The 14751-nt window shown below is 58.3% G+C and overlaps 1 protein-coding gene across 4 annotated transcripts in view; it reads left to right on the plus strand.

Annotated features, from left to right (window-relative positions):
• The window catches only part of ST14 (ST14 transmembrane serine protease matriptase), a 41129-nt gene extending 28610 nt beyond the window's left edge, over window positions 1-12519 (plus strand). For all 4 annotated transcript variants that reach the window (XM_057553515.1, XM_057553516.1, XM_057553514.1 and 1 more), the window contains 12 exons: window positions 897-1036; window positions 1214-1311; window positions 1978-2087; window positions 2166-2296; window positions 3810-3914; window positions 4174-4284; window positions 4370-4483; window positions 4721-4843; window positions 5542-5728; window positions 11013-11287; window positions 11625-11761; window positions 11838-12519. In XM_057553515.1, the coding sequence (XP_057409498.1) occupies window positions 897-1036; window positions 1214-1311; window positions 1978-2087; window positions 2166-2296; window positions 3810-3914; window positions 4174-4284; window positions 4370-4483; window positions 4721-4843; window positions 5542-5728; window positions 11013-11287; window positions 11625-11761; window positions 11838-11999 (1693 nt within the window). In that variant the 3' untranslated portion in view covers window positions 12000-12519. The remainder of the gene's footprint in view (window positions 1-896; window positions 1037-1213; window positions 1312-1977; window positions 2088-2165; window positions 2297-3809; window positions 3915-4173; window positions 4285-4369; window positions 4484-4720; window positions 4844-5541; window positions 5729-11012; window positions 11288-11624; window positions 11762-11837) is intronic.
• Window positions 12520-14751: the final 2232 nt, after the last annotated feature.

Below are 14751 nucleotides of genomic sequence, written 5' to 3' on the forward strand. Positions count from 1 at the left end.
CTTTCTCTATCGCGGCCCCTCCCGTTGCGGGGCACAGGCTCCAGACGCGCAGGCTCAGCAATTGTGGCTCAGGGGCCCAGCTGCTCCGTGACATGTGGGATCTTCCCAGACCAGGGCTCGAACCTGTGTCCCCTGCATTAGCAGGCAGATTCTCAACCACTGCGCCACCAGGGAAGCCCTGTAGACTTTTTGATGATGGCCATTCTGAGTGGTGTGAGGTGATAGCTCATTGTACTTTTGATTTGCATTTCTCTAATAATTATCGATGTTGAGCATCCTTTCATATGCTTTTTGGCCATCTGTGTGTCTTCTTTGGAGAAATGTCTATTTAGATCTTCTGCCCATTTTTTGACTGGGTTGTTTGGTGTTTTTGATATTGAGCGGCATGAGCTGTTTGTATTTATATATTTTGGAGATTAGTCTCTCGTTGGTTGCATCGTTTGCAAATATTTTCTCCCATTCTATGGGTTGTCTTTTCGTTTAGTCCTGCCACTTATTAACTGTGCAATCTTGGGTAAGTTACTTCACCTATTTTGCCTCTGTTTCCTTATCTGTAAAATGGGGACAATAGTATTTAATGGTTGTTGTGACGAATACCTGAGTTAATGGATGCAGAAGCACTAAGGACAGTGCCTGGCGTGTTCCTAATAAGTGTTGGTAGTTGGTGCTGTTACTACTGCTATTGTTGCTATTATTTGGCCCATAGTGTGTTTAATGAGTCCTCTATTGTTAGGCATTCAGTGTTTCTGAGTTCTTGCTGTTATAAACAGAGGCAGTCTTTTGAGGAGATCCTTACTCAGGTGGCTGGTTGCCTGTGTGGGGAGGGCTTTTGGACCCCACCCTCGGCCCTCTGCCGGCTTCTATGCTCTCGTAACGCCTGCCCTTCTGCCCCGCAGGCTGTGTGGCACATACCCTCCCTCCTACAACCTGACCTTCCTCTCCTCCCAGAACGTCCTGCTCGTCACGCTGGTGACCAACACCGAGCGCCGACACCCCGGCTTCGAGGCCATGGTCTTCCAGCTGCCTCGGATGAGCAGTAAGGGGCAGCCCAGGAGGGGACAAGCCTCAGGACCACGTCTGATGCTCAGGCTCTCCTGGTTGTGGAGTGTCTGGTGCCCAGGCAGGAGCTTGAGGGAGGCTGGCCAGCTCCTCAGGGCACTCAGCCTGCCTGGGTCCTTGGTCCTCACGCCCTCCCCCCTCCCCTTCCTTTCAGGCTGTGGAGGCTACTTGCATGCAGCCCAGGGGACATTTAGCAGCCCCTACTATCCAGGCCACTACCCGCCCAACATCAACTGCACCTGGAACATCGAGGTAGGAGCTGTGATGAGGGGGGGGGCGGAAGCGGCTAGAGAAGTGGGGGGACAAGGGACAGGGAGGGGGAGGGAGGGGGGGATTGCTCCAGGGCGGCAGGAGAGAGCACGATGAATGCCTCCGGCCTCCCCTAAGGTGCAAGTATGGAGGCCGCGGGTGGGGCAGGTTCGGGCAGCATCCAGCAGACCCGGGCTCACACCCGCCTCCTGGCCGGCGCCTGACGTGATGGAGGGACCTGGGCCTGGGACTTCCCTCTCGGGCCGTGGCTCGCTCTGGGCAACGTGAGAGCAGGGGCGCCGGCCTCTTAGAGGAGCTGTTGGGACAAGGCCAAAGGCTGAGTGACACTCAGAGGACGCGCTTGCTGGACGGCAGGAGACATGCGTCTTGCCAATGGGGCCCCTCACGCCGTCCAGTCGATGGTGGGGGAGGACTTTCCAGCCTTCTTTAGTAACGTAATAGTGTGTCTCACCGTTTGCAAGTCTGGAAGGTCTTCCAAGCATGGAGCCCGGATCCCTCCTGCCACGTCCTTACTGCCCCCGTGGGCCGGAGGGAAGAACCCGGCAGCCGTGCTCCCGCCGTGGTCCTGGCCCCGTGGCCGCCACGGGCCACGCCGGACCTAGGAAGGAGCGAAGCCGCACAGACGATCAGCAGCGTCTCTCTCCCCAGGTGCCCAACAACCAGCACGTGAAGGTGCACTTCAAAGCCTTCTTCTTGCTGGAGCCCAACGTCCCCCTGGGCTCCTGCTCCAAGGACTACGTGGAGATCAACGGGGAAAGGTGAGTGTCGGGGGGAGGGGGAGGGGGGAGCCCCAGCCCTGGGGCTCTTCCTCCCGCTGAGCTCCCTGCCGCCCCCAGGTACTGTGGCGAGAGGCCCCAGTTTGTCGTGAGCAGCAGGAGTGGCAAGATGACTGTCCGCTTCCACTCGGACCAGTCGTACACGGACACCGGGTTCCTGGCCGAGTACCTGTCCTACGACGCCAGTGACCGTGAGTGACGCGCTCCGGAGGCGGAGCCTGGCTGGAGGGTGGACCCGCGATGCGCTCCCTAGTCTGCATCTTTTTTTTTTTTTTAATTTATTTATTTATTTATTTATTTATTTATGGCTGTGTTGGGTCTTCGTTTCTGTGCGAGGGCTTTCTCTAGTTGCGGCGAGCGGGGGCCACTCTTCATCGCGGTGCGCGGGCCTCTTCACTATCGCGGCCTCTCTTGTTGCGGAGCACAGGCTCCAGACGCGCAGGCTCAGTACTTGTGGCTCACGGGCCCAGTTGCTCCGCGGCATGTGGGATCTTCCCAGACCAGGGCTCGAACCCGTGTCCCCTGCATTGGCAGGCAGATTCTCAACCACTGTGCCACCAGGGAAGCCCTCTGCATCTTATTAGTACTGTGCTCTCCTGACTCTAGGCCGCCGGAGCTGGTAGTATGCATTATCAGTTGCTCTAGTAGCTTTCTGAGGAGAGAAAAGGCTACCTTAGATGCACTTATGAAAAAAGGCTGACAGTGAATGCCGGCACACACCATGTCCTTTGGTCCCTGGGTGCGGCATCTCAGGCCGAGGACCCCGAGTTCCTTTGGTCTATTGTCCCTTTGGTTCTGCATCACTTTGAGAATCTGTGCTTGTCTCTGTGGCCTTTTAGCACCTGTAGGATTAAGACCATTCTGAGACACATTAGAACATACTGGGGTATGAATCATCACACTAACTACTCCTAGCTTCGAAAATTCTGTGATCTCTACGGAAGAGGTCTGACAGTTTCCATGACCTTTAATTTCACTGTCTGCTGTGAATACCGGTTCTTCCACGTCCATGGTGATTTTTTTGTTAAAACCCTGCCTCATAGAATAACCTTTTGGAAGTCACTTTTACTGCACACAAACGTCCAAATTTAAGTTCCAATTCAACTACACGACTCACCACCAGAAGTGTAGTTAGATGAACAAACCGCTTTGACAAGTGACTAAGCTACCTGTGCAGAGAAAGTGACAACGGCCTCCTCTCCATTTTGTCATCTGCCTGATGACATCAGTTGTCAGACACATTCCAATTTCAGAAACACCGAAATGTGGTGAATATCTTAGAATTAAGGAAAGCCGGTGATGCCGCGTGAAACTAGCGTAGGACACGTACGTCAGCCATCCGCACAGCTGCTGCCGCTCAGAGTTGCTGACCCGGAGCCTGGCGCTCGGGGGCGTGGCTGACCGAGGACACGGGGCCGTAGAACTGCACGCGCACCAGCCAGCCTCTCTCCACTCTGCCCGGGGCTTCCCGGGGTTTGGCCATGGGGGGCGGGAGGGACCTCGACTGGCCCTCCCCAGCTAGCTGTAGGAGCCCCCTTGTCACAGCTCAGCGGGCCTGGAGACCCCCAGCTGCAGCCTCGCTCCTCTGTGCTTGGGGCCGGGCTGGGAGGGCTTCCCTGGCACTCAGCGCGGCCGTGAGGTTGGCTCCGCGGGCGGGGCGGGGCTGCGGGTCACGGACTGCAGGCCTGCGCCCTCTCCCCGCAGCGTGCCCGGGCAGGTTCATGTGTAACACGGGGCGGTGTATCCAGAAGGAGCTGCGCTGTGACGGCTGGGCTGACTGCACCGATCACAGCGACGAGCTGCACTGCCGTGAGTCGGGGCTGCCAGACCCGGCACCCTCTGCCCTTGCTGTGCCCGGCTTCTGCTACCGACCCCGCGGCGGGACGGCCCGAGGCGGGGGGCGGTTGTTCCCGGCCTGGGGCGGACGACAGGCCGCCTTTCCTCGGGCTCCTGGGGGCCCCCTTTGGAGCAGGCGGTGCGTGGCCCCCGGGAGCGCGGTGCCCCAGCTCCCGGGAAGCGCGGGTGCTCAGTGAGCCTCGCGTCTAACCGCGGCCCGTCGCCCCTCCAGAGTGCAACGCCACCTACCAGTTCACGTGCGCGGACAAGCTCTGCAAGCCCCTCTTCTGGGTCTGTGACTCCGTGAAGGACTGCGAGGACGGCAGTGACGAGCAGGGCTGCAGTGAGTGGGGCGCGGGGTGGCGGCTGGGCTCCGCGCGGCCCTCTGCTGACCCGCCAGCCCCTGCTGAGCCCTCGCGCTTCTCCAGGCTGCCCGCCCGAGACCTTCAGGTGTAACAACGGGAAGTGCCTCCCGCAGAGCCAGCGGTGTGACGGGAAGGACAACTGCGGGGACGGGTCCGACGAGGCCGCGTGCGACCATGGTGAGGCCAGGCCCCGCCGCCTTCCCTTGGGCGCTTGCCTGCCACACTCACGTGCAGCGGGTCCAGAGTTCAACACACACAGACCGCCCTGCACACTGAGTGTGAGAGAAAGGGTGTCGGCGGGGCACGGGTGTGGATGAGGCGGCAGGCCCGAGAGGGGCGCGAGGGGGATGGACCATCAGCTTGGGTGCGGGAGAGAGATTGATTCCCTCCCCCTGCGTCCTCCTCCGTGAGCAGTGAGCACTGTCACCTGCACCAGACACACCTACCGCTGCCTCGACGGGCTCTGTGTGAGCAAGGGCAACCCCGAGTGTGACGGGAAGAAGGACTGTATCGATGGCTCGGATGAGAAGGACTGTGGTGAGCAGGGCTGCCGCGTACAGTTGTGCAGGTTGTTCACTGTGCAAGGCACATGTGGAGGTGGGCGTTATGCCAGCGCTTCACTCACCCAGCTCTGCCCTGGTGACAGGGTGTGTCTGCCTGGAGGAAAGGATAACTTTGCTGATTGGCACCCAGGCACTGCCTCACAGGCAGTTCTGGTCCTGGAGGCAAGGCCCAGGGCAGCTAGTACGTCAGGGCCTCTGTGGCAGGGCTGGTGCCCTGGCCGCGGTGCTGGGCTGTCCCCTGCTCTGTAGACCTGGCCACGGGGGGCAAGTCCTGGCTTGCCTGTGCTGCCTGGAGGGGAGAGAGCATAGCTCCTGGAGCCCTCGGCAGGGTTTTGTCCCCACCCCGCCCATACTTTAATTTGCAGTCTCTTGTGTATTTCAGAAGCTCTGGCCATAGGTTAGATGAGAGCAGAGCTGCAGCTGTTCGGTGACTTCACGTCACCCATTGCTCTCCCCTCTGGGAGCTGTGTCCTTCAGCATGCAACAAGAGAATCTGGGCAGATGACACCCAGATTAAATCTAAGCAAACCAGCAGATGTCTGAAGGCCCCTGTGCAGGAGCGGGGAGGTGGGGAGTGAGGGTTTTGAATTTGGGGGCAGGGAGAGGGGCTAGGTGGCTTCCCCGGCTGCTGGGCTGGTGCCCCACTGTGACTCCCGTCTCTGCCCCTCCCAGACTGTGGGCTGCGGTCGTTCACCAGGCAGTCTCGGGTTGTCGGGGGTGAGAATGTGGACGAAGGTGAGTGGCCCTGGCAGGTGAGCCTCCACGCCCTGGGCCAGGGCCACGTGTGTGGGGCTTCCCTCATCTCCCCCAGCTGGATGGTGTCCGCCGCCCACTGCTTCATCGACCACAGAGGATTCAGGTACGCCACGGGCCAGAGCGGGGAGGCCTTGCGCCGGCCCTAAGTGGGGCGCCCCTCTGTGTTTCCTGGGGTGGAAAGGCCCTGTGTCTGTGAGTCGTGCCCAGGTGAGGCAGGGCTGGGACCGGAGGGGTGGCAGACCCCCCCCCCCCAGGATGGGGCTTAATAACAGCGGTAATAAAAATGAGCGTTTATTGGGTGCCCCTCTTGTCCAGCGGGCCTCTCAGTGCCTCTCCTAACAGCCCAGGCAGACGGGTCTGAACATGTCCCCGTTTTACAGAAACGGAGGATCAGAGAGGTGAGGACATTTGCCTGAGGTGGTACAGCTTTTAAGTGGCAGAGCCAGACTGGGGCCCACTTGTGTGGATTCCGGAGCCGGTGCGGTCAGCCTCTGCACGGTGGAGACCCCTCGGGACCCTCTCATTCACTGCCCGGCCCTGGCTTGCCAGGCTACTGTGGGCGAGTTATTCACCTTCCTAGGCCTCAGGCTCCTGGGTGCTGATGGTGACGCTGTGATTTTTACGCTGAGAGGTGTGAGAAGGGAGCGCGGGGATGCACCTGAAGCGCTGAGCCCATGCCTGGCGCACAGTAGGTGCTCAGCCCGTCGTAGCCTCAGGTCCACGGCAGACCTGAGCCCGGTGCAGGGAGGGGCACCAAGCATGCCACTGGGCCATGCCGGCCTCTCAGGGCGGGTGGGCAGGGCCAGGCTGAGCAGGAGCAGGTGTCCCAGCGCTGGGGCTCTTTGTGACTTAGGTCCAGCCCGCCCAGGCCCTCTGGCCATCGGCTGCGGGAGGGGGACTGAGGGGACAGCTTGCTCCTGGAGACTCGGGCACAGGGGTCCCCCTCGCCCAGGGCCTTCCTGCCGGGCGCCTGCCCTCCTGCCGCGGGCAGCTGCGTGGGAAGGGTGCCCAGGGTGCCACGTGCGGGCTGAGGACGGGATTGCTGACCAAGTCGCCCCTTGGCCAAGAGAGAGCGGGACCACCGTGGACTTTCGGGACAGACAGGACCCATAGCATGACGTAGGCCTAAGGCCAGACACTGGGGCCAGTCAGACAGATGCACGTGCTGGGGGTGATGTGACAGCAGAGGCCTCGGGGGAGTGGGGTCAGTGGTGGACCCCGGGCGCTGCTGGGCTGGTGAGGTGCAGCCTGGTCCAGCCTGCCCCCCTCTTCTCACTCTGTCACACTCCACTCCACTCTGGGCAAAAGCGATCTGCTTTCTTCTTGGGGTGATGGGAGCTTACTTAAGCATTTTTAGAATGAACTTATCATTTTGGAATGTGGACAAGTTGCAAAGATAGGACGCAATTTCCCCGTACCCTTGCCCGATTTCCCCGTACCCTCGCCCGATTTCCCTTGATGTTATCCTGCTGCTTTTGTCAGCACCGAGAAACTCACGGTCCCTTACTAGGAACTTGCCTCCGGGCTGCCTCGGGGCTCCCACTGGGCTTCCCCCCCAGGCTCCCTGGCACCAGTTTCACACCAGCATCCTTTCTGCTGCAGGAGTTTGTCCAGGTGCCCCCTTTGTGTCTGTTGTCCTGTCTCCCCAGTCTCCTCTGGTCCGGGACGATTTCTCAGTCTTTGTGTGTTTTTCGTGACCTGGACAGCCTGGAGGCCAGGGGCCCTGTAGAGCGCCCCCATCTGGATGCATCTGAGGTTGTTCTCGTGATTAGACTGGGGTCATGAGTGTTTGGAAGAAAGTCACGTTGTATCAGCAGGTAAATGATGTCAACGTGGCTTATCTCTGGTGACGCTCATCTCAGTCATCTGGTTAAGACGGTGATGCCAGCTCTCTCCCCTCGGAAGTGTTTCCCCCTTCTGTACTCTATTCTTTGAAAATGAGTCAGTGTGGAATTGCTTTTCAGGGAAGCTTTGTCCCTTCTCTCCCATGTATTTATTTAATCATATATTTATGTTTGTAGGGACTCGTGCATATATTTGTTTATTTATTTATTTATTTATTTATTTATTTAAACATCTTTATTGAAGTATAATTGCTTCACAATGGTGTGTTAGTTTCTGCTTTATAACGAAGTGAATCAGCTACACATATACACACGTTCCCATATCTCCTCCTCGTGCATATATTTATATTTCGGGTTGTGATCCAATACCGTGTTGTTTACTGTCGCCAGATTGTTCCAGAGCTGACCACTGAGGGCTCTCCAGGCTGGCGCCCGGCTCCCTAGGACATGCTGCCATTCTTTTGTTTCTCTGAGCCACCTCCTTGCTTTCGGACGCCACCTGGTGCTCTAGGCTCATCCTGTATCTTCCTGGTCCGGCCCCAGAACTAGGCATTCCCTGAGAAGAAACCAAGATCTGGGTGCTCTGAACCCACGCGGTCGCCACAGTCCCCGTTCCTAGCCCCGTCTCCAGGGTGAGCTGGGATGTGCGTGCGCTTCCTGAAGCACCTGCCCCTGGGCCCTGCCCTGCTTCTTCCTCTTTCCCTTGCTTCATCTTTTCATTTCTCATTTCCTTTTCCTTCATCTTCCCCTGCTCAGCAGTCTTACTTCTGCCCATTAATGCCCTCAACAGCCATTGTTACCATTGGCACCGGGAGAGAAAGCTGAATTAGACTTGGTCCCTGCACTTCCAGACGTCCCAGGGTAGGGGGACAAGTTGCGATACACACGTGCACGTAGTAAGGGCTGTGCCAGAGCTGGGGGGAGGCTGCCGAGGGCCCAGTGTGTGGGTTAGAGCACCCCTGAGGGCTGGGGCGGGTGGCTGCTAGGAATGCCTTTATGGGCAGGGTGTCTGGTCTGCTGTTGAAACGTGAGGGTGTTTGTCACTAGACCAGGTGACTCAGACCTTCCAGGCAAAGGGAGGGTTGTGAACAGGGACAGGCAGGGGTGAAGTGTGCCAGGACCTGGAGTGCAGGTACTTTGGACACATTTCTGAGTCAGCAAGCGATCCCAGGGTGTTACCGAGAGGTGGCATCTCGTGGTCAAGAGCGTGGGCTGCTGGGTTCAGACGGTGGCCCAAGACCACCCTGACTGGCTGTTTGGGGGCTAAGATGACGTAGCACGTCGGCCCCCAGAAGAGTGCTTGGCGTGGTCGGCTGTGTCGACCTCTGCCTTTTGCCTTAGGTCTTGACGGAATGGCCGGGGTTTATCTGCAGGTGTTTCTTTGCCGCCGTCTAACCCATCGCTGCTGGGTTGCCTCTTAACGCTTGAGCCTTCACCATTCTTTCTGTGTCTGCTGTGCAGCTGATGTGCTTGTGACGACGCAGCACAGGGATGTCACCCGTCGGCTCGACACGACCAGCTTTGGGGCTTTTTTTCTCCAAGAGGTCCTTCGTGACCTTGTGGAGTTTCCACACTTTGTCCTTTCTTTTCCTGCTTCTTTTTCTCTTGTTTGTCTTCTGGAAGTTCCAGGCCCTCTCTGGTGACTGACACTGAAGTCTTCTCCTCAGATTCCTTCTGCTGTTGGACACAGCACTCATCGGCGGGCTCGAGCACACGGATCACTCCCGAGCTGTGCTTCCCTAGACGTTCACGTTCCCCTTTCTGAGCCAGTTCCAAGTTAGGCGCAGCCATCGTGGTACGTCTTCCCCAAGGACGGCAGGCGGCGTCTCCCAAGAACAGGGAAACCCTCCCATGTCACCGCCATACGGTTATCACATCCGGAAACGATCGCACTGATGTAGCACTGTTAGCTGGCACGTGGTCCGCATTTCAGATTCCTCCAGTTCTCCCAGTATTTACAGGTTTTTGAAAAACGTAGGATCCAGTCAAGGGATATGCTTTGTGGTAGTCATTAGTTTTGACTAGTCTCTTTAAAATATAGAAGTCTCTCCCGGCCTTTTAATTTTTGTTCTTTTATGGCAGTACGTTTTTGAAAAGTGGAGGATGTTATTTTGCAGAATATCTCTCCATCTGGATGTTCCTGCTTGTTGTTTCATGATTAGAGTTGGGTTAAATTTTTTTTTTTCTGGTCAGGAAGCACTGCATAGGTGATGTGTCCTCAGGAAGTACATAATACCCCATCAGTGGGGATGATTTGGAGAAAAGTCTGACTACTTGGTTAGGGTGGTGTCTACCAGTACTTATAAAGGTACTTCCCCCGTTGGTTATGAATCTTGGGTGATGCTTTGAATCAGTGGGTATATCTTTTTTTTTTTTTAATATTTATTTATGTATTTATTTGGCTGCACCAGGTCTTAGTTGCGGCACGCGGGATCTTCCTTGCCGTGTGCAGGATCTTTAGTTGCGGCACGTGGGATCTTTTTTTTTAGTTGCCGCACGCGGGATCTAGTTCCCTGACCAGGGATCAAACCCGGGCCCCCTGCATTGGGAGCACAGAGTCTTAACCACTGGACCAGGAGGGAAGTCCCAGTGTGGATATCTTGTTACCCAGTGGCTTTTAGCATCTGTTGATGATTCTTGCGTGTATCGGTTATTGCTGTGGTAGGTGTGAAATATGACTTACTGTGTCATTTCTTCTGTATTTATTAGCTGGTGTTTTTCTGTAAAGCATAGCTTTCCTTCTCTTCTTATAAATTATTTTGAGATTATTTTTTAGATTCAGGATAGATTCTCCTCCGCTCCTTATATTCTTCATCATGTATAGTGATTTAACCCCCCAGTTTATTTTGGCGTCCAGGTGACCCAGATCTTGACTAGTGAAAGCCTTGTCCTGCTGGCACCGTCCCTGTGCAAGCTCTCACTCAGTTCTGGTAAAACAAAATATTCCTGGTTCACTCTATGTGCTACTTGCTCCAGACCTGAAATCAACCATCTCTCCAGGGAGCCTTGGTTCCTTTCCACGGGGAAGGATAGTTAGAAGCCAAGTTCTGGCTGCTGCTGGGGATGCCATTGCGCTGAGGCCATCTTTCTGAGCAGCCGTGAGCTTTTCCTGCTCTGATGGCATGTCAGCAGCATGGGGTTCTCCTCTCCTCCACCTCTGCCTGTTGGTGTCTCCCTTTTCCCACGTGGGAAACTGGGTCCCAGAAACACCAGGGTCTTGTCTTTTTACTGGTTCAGTCGTCCAATACACAATAGTCAGAACTGTTGCACCATCCCGCTACCGACGACAAACCTGGTGAAGTTCCATTTACTGTTCAGCTTCCCTGGTACTTAAAGTATGTACCGCTGTGTTGGAGAAGTATTTGGATTGATGTGTTCCTTCCACGGAAGGGTAGATTAATGAGAAGGGAAATCTTTTTGGTAATGAGATAAGCGAGGGCATCGTCCTGGGGTGGGCGCGGGCTCGGGTCGAGGGGCGCAGGGCACCGGGCTGAGGGCGCAGGCTCAGGCCTCCCTCTCCGCCCGTCCTCCGGCCCCCGGCAGGTACTCTGACCACAGCATGTGGACCGCCTTCCTGGGCCTGCACGACCAGAGCAAGCGCAGCGCCCCCGGGGTGCAGGAGCGCCGGCTGCAGCGTGTCGTCTCCCACCCCTTCTTCAACGACTTCACCTTTGACTACGACATCGCGCTGCTGCAGCTGGAGCAGCCAGCCGAGTACAGCGCTACCGTGCGGCCCATCTGCCTGCCGGACGCCGCGCACGCCTTCCCCACCGGCAAGGCCATCTGGGTCACCGGCTGGGGCCACACGCAGGAGGGAGGTGAGCGGGGGTGGGGGTGAAGCTGGGGTGAGGGGCCAACAGCTCTGCCCGCAGCCCAGCCGCTGTGGGAGGGGGTGCCTTGTGGCCGTCCTTCCGTCCCCCGCTTTCTCACACACCTTCCCAGGGGGGGTGTCGGATTCCTCACCCGACAGATGGTCAGCGTGGCCTGACCGCTCTGCCCGGCTGCACAGCGTCCCATCCTGGAGACGTGCCCTCAGGTTTTAGCCACGTGTGGGCTGCGGGCATCCGCGCTCTTTCGGGGGCTCCGCTGGTCGGGTCCCCCCGCTGACCGCCGGCCGCCCCTCCCGCCCTGTCCCCCCCTTCCCCTGCCTCCCAGGTATGGGGGCGCTGATCCTGCAAAAGGGCGAGATCCGCGTCATCAACCAGACCACGTGCGAGCGCCTGCTGCCGCAGCAGATCACCGCGCGCATGCTGTGCGTGGGCTACCTCAGCGGCGGCGTGGACGCCTGCCAGGTGGGCCGGCGGGGCGGCCGGCGGGGCTGGGGGCGGGTGGGTGGCGGCTCGGTGCCAAGGCCTGGTCTCCCCGCAGGGTGATTCCGGGGGCCCGCTGTCCAGCCCGGAGGCCAATGGGCGGATGTTCCAGGCTGGCGTGGTGAGCTGGGGCGACGGCTGCGCGCAGAGGGACAAGCCAGGCGTGTACACGAGGGTCTCCATGTTTCGGGACTGGATTAAACAGCAGACCGGGGTATAGAGGCGAGGTGCCACCCCAGGTGCGCACGTGCGGGCTGACGACGGGATTGCTGCCCGGACCCCCGGCTCGGCCCCCGGAACCCAGACTGGGACCTGATCCCCGAGCCTCTGGAGATGGAGACTCGCCCGCAGGCCTCTCACCCACCCCACACCCCCAGCTTCCCAAGCGGGGTCGGGGAGGGGAGGGGAGGACAGGACGCCTGGCAGTGCCGGGGCCGGAGGCTTGAAGACACAGCCTCTCGGCCCTTGCGCCACGCTGGGCCAGAGGCTCTTTTCCTCGGATACAGGGAAGGCCGGCTTCGTCTGCCTCGGATACAGGACCAGCTCTCGTTTGGACTTTGGGGCCCCTTGGGTGGGGCTGGTGGGGCACCACGGGCTCCCAGGGTCACACGCTTCAGGAAATCCAGGCCTCAGGGACCTGGAAGTCAGCCGGGTCCAAGGTTCGAATGTTTTACCGGCTCCCAGGGTGGGGTTCAGTGTGTATATTTGTGTGTATGAGTAAAACGCTTTATTTCTTTTTAGGTAATTTTTCTTTCTTACGGAGTTGATGGGCTCCCCTAGCCCCAGCAGCAAGAAACTGGGTTTAAATTCCCCTCAGCACAGAGCCTGGAGTCAGGCTGAGAGTGGGGACCACGGTGCCCTCTGACGGTCCCCAGGCCAGCGAGGGGCTGTGTTTCCTCCCTGACCTGAAGCTCCCCAGACGGGGCCTGGTGCCGGGACAGGAGGGGCGGGACGGGCTGCCGCTCCTCGGGATGGGGGAGGAGCTTTGTCCTGGGGGTTTCTGTCAGGTGGGGAGATGGTCACACGAATGCTGTGTGTGTGTGTGTACCTGTGCGCCTGCGCTTGCACACTCGGACATGAGAGTGCGCGTGAACTCACGGCTGTCTAGCGTGGGCTGAGTGGGTGGGTCCTGATGCTGCCGCCTCGCTTGAGGCTTCTCCCGTATCTCGTGCTGTCCTTCCTCCTTTGATTTCTACTTAGTAAATTACAATATTCTCTCTCTTCTTGCTTGGGATGACTCAGAGGGACAGAGATGAGGATGTGGGGAGGGCTCAGGGAGTTCTTGAGAAGACGTTTGAGGGCCTTCCGTATGCCAAGGCTCTGTACGAGCTGGGGCAGGGGGATAGCAGCAGACCCAGGAAGAGAAATCAGATGGCCGTGTGAGGGAGGGTGGGTGGTCTTCGCTCATTGCTGTATCGCCAGCTCAGGCCTGGCTCCTAGAAGATGCTAACACATATTTGTTGACTGAATGGTCTTTACTCTCTGCGTGTTTTGGAAACCACAGGGAACAATCTGGGCAGACTTCCTGGAGGAAGTGAGCTGCCTCTTTCATTTTAGCCTGAGTGCCTTACCCTCTGGAAGGAGGGAGAAGTTTTGTCTTGACAGCTGTGCAAGCATCCACATTGGGTTTTCCTTCCAGGGAAGGGAAAGGGTATCATTTTTACCGAGGTGTGGGGAGTAGGAGAATGAAGGTGCTGTCAGAAGACCCTGTGCGGACGGCGCCGAGTGTAAATAGCTGGTGTGTAGGGAGAGGCTTCACTTGTGGTCTGGTTCCCAAGGGTGAGAGCCCCTCAGGCAGCCAGGCCTGGCCTGTGCCTACCCACAGCACCTCTCTCCTATCGGCACCTGACATGGTCCAGAAGACCCCCTCCCCAGGTCAGAAACGCAGGCGGGGTCATGAGACGACTTCACTGTCCCCTAAAGGCACAGCGGCTCCCTCTCCGCAGCCCTCTGTCCCAGTTCATGGTGGTTTCTCAGCCTCATTGTTGTCCTCCTGGGGCCCTTTGGGGTCACCCCGCTGTCTCAGGGGTCTCACTGGCGCGTCCGGGGTGGGACTGGGCAGGTCATCCAGGACAGCGTTTCCACAGCGTGGCCCCGGGGCCGGGGGCATCCGCACCACCTGGGGCGTCGCAGAGACTCAATTCCCACGCTCCACCCAGACCTCCCGCGGCGGAGACTCTGGGAGGCGGGGCGCAGCCATCTGCTGTAACGAGGCTTCCGGGGGATTCTGACGAACCGCAGGGCGAAGAGCATCAGCATCACCGAGTGCCCACCAGGCGCCCGGCACTGCGCTTTGCAGGCGTGTCCTGCGGTCCTGGCAGGGTCCCGGAAGCCACAAACACTTGACGCCTGGAAACGGACAGAGCACCAGTGCCTTTCAAAAGACTGTGGAGCCAAATCCAGCGTTACTTCTGACCACAGATAAGAATCAGCTAAGACTCCTTAGCTAGTGGGAAGTCAGCCTCGTCTTCGAGCTGTAATGAAGACAGAGGCCCCAGCACAGTCAGGGTTGACGACGGGTGTGACAGCCGGCCCGGGTCCGCTCCTCTCTGCCGAGGGCAGCGGCGCCGGCATCAGCCCTGAGCCACCGCCTCAGCCTTCCCGCACCCAGGTGAAGGCCCGGGGAGAGACTAGTGACCAAAACTGGTTTGCACACGTTTGCACGTCCAGTTCAAGAACTCCAGCTCCAAGCGTGTGACCAAGTTCAGTTCCGCCCATGCGGCCTGCTGTGGCCGCAGCCAGGCCCACGACGGTGCAGTGCCGTTCGTGTGACCGCACCCAGGCAACCAGGCAGCGCTGCCCCAGGCAGGCGCACGGGCCCGGTGCACAAGGCGCTGCCTCGGCTTCATGCTCTCTGTTGCCTTCGGTTGAGTCCCCACAAAAGCTCAACGAACTTCTGTGAGGCCTTTTCCTGATGGACTAGCCTGTTTTAGTTGCTAGGATCTTGAAACGAGCCATCTCTCTGGTCCCTC

Source organism: Balaenoptera acutorostrata, chromosome 9 (genome assembly GCF_949987535.1).
Source record: "Balaenoptera acutorostrata chromosome 9, mBalAcu1.1, whole genome shotgun sequence".
Lineage (NCBI taxonomy): Eukaryota > Metazoa > Chordata > Mammalia > Artiodactyla > Balaenopteridae > Balaenoptera > Balaenoptera acutorostrata.